General features: G+C 42.6%; 1 protein-coding gene across 1 annotated transcript in view; it reads left to right on the top strand.

Moving 5' to 3' along the window:
- LOC101864282 (active breakpoint cluster region-related protein) overlaps positions 1 to 2,647 on the top strand; it is a gene marked incomplete at its 5' end in the record, with an annotated part of 37,181 nt that extends 34,534 nt beyond the window's left edge. The window contains 1 exon segment of the mRNA XM_013090914.2: positions 608 to 2,647. Coding sequence (XP_012946368.1) covers positions 608 to 821 — 214 coding nt within the window.
- Between the last annotated feature and the right edge of the window lie 1,664 nt (positions 2,648 to 4,311).

The raw sequence follows: 4,311 nt of genomic DNA, 5'->3' as shown, positions 1-4,311 counted from the left end.
ATAAATCTCAAGACATTGAGCTTTTAGTACATCCGCGTAATGGTTTGGGATGGGGAAGAAGTTATATCGTTTTAAACATAGTAAAAAATGCGAACTTCCTGACCGACAGCGGCAAAGTCGCATCAGGGCTCATTAACCCCGTGACCCCGAGCCGGGGAGCTCCGGCGGGCTGCTGAGTCACGCGAACTAAAAGTAACAGAATCGGGCGAAAAGTGACGCCGTGTCTTACATGGAACATTTGCTAAGTAAGTTCTTACATGGAACATTTGCTAAGTAAGTTCTTACCATGGGTGGCTGGCGGGTGCTCTGCTGTGATTTGCTCCTTTTTTCTTGTCAAACATCTGTTATCTTTCTCTCTCTCCTCTTCCTTTTTTGTGTTTGCTACTTTCTTGTAACGCCTCTAATCTTCTGCATTTATATAACCTCCTTGGGTTGCAATTGCCATAAAATTCTTATTAATACATAAGTTGTTATGTCCTTTTTGGCTTCTGATTTTCTCCTGTCCTTGGTATTTCCGACAGAAAGACATAGTTATGACAAGTAGACGTAAGTATTCATTGTAGTTAGCGTGATGAGAAGGACCTGATGTTTCGATGTTCTATTTCAGGGTGGCGAGAAACGTCGGAGAGAACAAAATGTCCATACAGAATCTGGCCACCATCTTTGGGCCCACGCTCCTGGCCCCGGCCTCGAAGGAAACGTCCAGCGACCCCCTGGAGATGATGAGCAAGGGGGCGGAGCAAGTGATGCATCAGTCGAGTGTTGTGAATTATCTGCTGGGCCTGGCTGTCAGTGGGCGGAGTCTACGGAGGACCGCCTAGTGGGGGAGGGGGGGAGGGGCTACATGAATGATGGCTGTCAGTGGGCAGAGTCTACGGGTCAGGGGGTGGGATCTACGGGTCAGTGTGCGGAGTTTACGGAGAGGGCGACATGGATGATGGCTGTCACTCAGTGCAGCACTTTGCCAATTGAGAGAATCCAGTCCACGTTTTTGCGTATAACGGATGGATTTCTTTGTTTGTTTGGCTATGGTGAAGTCTCAGTGTAATCAGAGACGGTACGTCACGTGGTGGATCATAGAGACGGTACGTCACGTGGTGGATCATAGAGACGGTACGTCACGTGGTGGATCATTCCCTGAACAAAACAAATGTCCTGCAAAGTGAGCAAACGTTGTGGTATAATTGTCGCCGCTGGTGCTGAGGAAATGGTTTTGTTTACTGCCTCCAGTAGATGTTCTGACAGATCCGTGGCTGGTCCTGGTCGTTGTAAAGGTTAAATGTCGTCCCATATCAGTGGTGTCCAACAGGAACTGGAATGTTGCTACCAGTTTTTTCAGCTGTTTTTTTGTGTGTTTCCAACAGAGGAGTGAAGCATTTTGTAGCACACAGTTTTTATTCTGTTTTGTTCTTTGTTCCAGAACATGTATGGGCTGTTTTCACAATATTCCAATTATTCCAGGATTTTCTAATACTGTGCTTGTAAAAACGTGTAGAAATGCTGTAAACTAATGTGCTATAAATTCAGAGATTATATCTGCAGAAGTTTCCGTATTTCTTCTCTTAGTCTTGTCCATAGCTTTTTCTCGCCATATCTCGTTTCTGTCAGGGAAATGACGTCAGTGTGTTCCAATCTCATGTTCTGAACTAATGGTTTGTCTTAGGATGATTGATGCTGTTTGTCAGTGACAGACTGAAATGTGATCTAGAGGGTTCAATTGACAGTGAGAGACTGAAATGTGATCTAGAGGGTTCAATTGACAGTGAGAGACTGAAATGTGATCTAGAGGGTTCAATTGACAGTGAGAGACTGAAATGTGTTGTAGAACAGGGAGAGTTCAAAGCTAGATCTACCGTTGTAGAGCAGGGAGAGTTCAAAGCTAGATCTACCGTTGTAGAACAGGGAGAGTTCAAAGCTAGATCTACCGTTGTAGAACAGGGAGAGTTCAAAGCTAGATCTACCATTGTAGAACAGGGAGAGTTCAAAGCTAGATCTACCATTGTAGAACAGGGAGAGTTCAAAGCTAGATCTACCGTTGTAGAACAGGGAGAGTTCAAAGCTAGATCTACCGTTGTAGAGCAGGGAGAGTTCAAAGCTAGATCTACCGTTGTAGAACAGGGAGAGTTCAAAGCTAGATCTACCGTTGTAGAGCAGGGAGAGTTCAAAGCTAGATCTACCGTTGTACGTTTCCCAGTCGCAACTGTTGGGGGTCAGAAAAACATTGGGCTCTGTCTACATTTATTGCTCTAGAAGAATGTTAAGTTGTTTCTTATCCTTTCATGACTTGTACGCGTACGTTGTTTTTTATCCTTTCATTACTTTTACGTGTTAGTTGTTTTTTATCCTTTCTTGGCTTTACGTGTAAGTTGAGTTATTCCGCCTTGATGACAGTTTTTTGGAAAATGTATTTTGTCGCAGTCGCTAGAAAAATGAGTAGCACCTGTATTTTTTTACTCATCCTCTATTTCAGCGTCAAATTGGGTCGGTCGCTCAGTTAGTCGGTCGCTCGGTTTTCTTGCGAAAACGACAGTGAGCTCTGTACTGTGGTGTGTTCTACCCAACAACTTTCATGTGGTAAATGTATTTATATATATATATATATACATTATGGGTGTTATTTATATATATATATATATATATATATATACATTATGGGTGTTATTTATATATATATATATATATATACATTATGGGTGTTATTTATATATATATATATACCTTATGTGTGTGTGTGATTATACAGTATGTGTGTGTGTGTGTGTGTGTGTGTGTGTGTGTGGGTCACAACTCGGTCAAATCAGGCGCTCGTCAATTTTTGGGCATGCCAAGTTTAAAGCGTGTTCCTGCCTTGCTTTCAATGACAAAACTAATCCTATCTCTTGAATGAAAGTAGAGATGTCTGGGGTTGAAGGACGTGGTTCCCGGGGTAAAATTAGCAAGAAAATATCGGCCAACGTTGGTGACTTCTTTAGCTTAAGAGTCCATGGAAACTGAAAATTTACATTTTTTTAGCCCTAAATCAACATTTTTCAGTAAAACTCAAACAGAAATAACCTTTTAGATGGAGGTAAAAAGTATTGAGATTAAAAAAACAAAAATTCCAATGAAATTGCCAAACATAAAATGCCAGTATCTTTGACTTCATTCTTTTGACCAGCGCCCGATTCCCCCACGTGGTGACACGTACGTATACATTGTTGTGGCGATGTTTCCACCCTGGAGCACATTTGTCAAGACCAAGCATAATCATTTTGTATGTCGAGTGTTCTGTACGTAGGGTAGCCTACGTGTTTGTTCTTATTCTTTTTGTACGACTTCAACACACAACCACGCACGCACGAGGGAGGGAGAAATAGGAGGCTGGGGATTGGATGAAACTTGGCCAAGTGGTCCGATGGAGGGAGGGAGGGAGGGAGGGAGGCCAGAGTAAACATGTCGCAGGTGTGTACCTGAGTGTGTGATGTGTCACAGGTGTGTACCTGAGTGTTTGATGTGTATACCTGAGTGTGTGATGTGTCACAGGTGTGTCACACGAGTGTTGTGATGAGCGTTGTAAGTTGACGGATTGTTCGAGCCAGAATGTGTTCCCACGGCATACCTTGTCTATTTATAGAGAGAAAATATACAGAACCTCCAAGTCGACCACTCGAAGGACGGGCAGGTGGGTGGTTGATGGGTGCTCTGATGTGGTTTGCTCCTTCTTTATTATCAAACATCTATCGTCCTTATTCTCCTCCTCCTTTTTTTTGTGTTTGCTACTCTTTTGTAACATCTCAAATGTTTGGCACTTCTATGACTTGATTGTGTTGTAAGTGCCGTAACATTTGACCAAACTAAAAGATGGGGAGTAGCTCCCGAGAACACAGGGTGGGGTTGTACCAAACTAAAAGATGGGGAGTAGCTCCCGAGAACACAGGGTGGGGTTGGAGAGACAGGTCACAGAACTGGCTACCTAAAGAGGAGCTGTCAAGTTTTGTTGAAACTTATGTCGGCAGATAGACTGCAAAGTGATTGAAGGTTTGCTATTTTTGCTGTGAATCTATTTGAACTTATGAACTCTTATAAGTTATGTACAACATACACAAAAACAAAGTATAAATGTAATATATACATATAATATACATGTATGTATATGTGCGTGTGTGGCCCAGTGTGGTGAAATCAGGCGCCTGTCAATTTTTGGGCATCTGGAGTTGTCGGTATCATCTTAAAGATTGTTCATTTGACCATCTTTTGATGAAATAAAATACATGTCTGTCTCAAATAGAAGTCGAGACATTTGCGATTGAAGGAGGTCGGGGTCACCTGGTT

This window comes from Aplysia californica, unplaced genomic scaffold (assembly GCF_000002075.1).
Source record: "Aplysia californica isolate F4 #8 unplaced genomic scaffold, AplCal3.0 scaffold01672, whole genome shotgun sequence".
Taxonomy (NCBI): Eukaryota; Metazoa; Mollusca; class Gastropoda; order Aplysiida; family Aplysiidae; genus Aplysia; species Aplysia californica.
The sequence above is the reverse complement of the archived record's forward strand: the minus strand, read 5'-3'. Positions and strand labels throughout refer to the sequence as shown.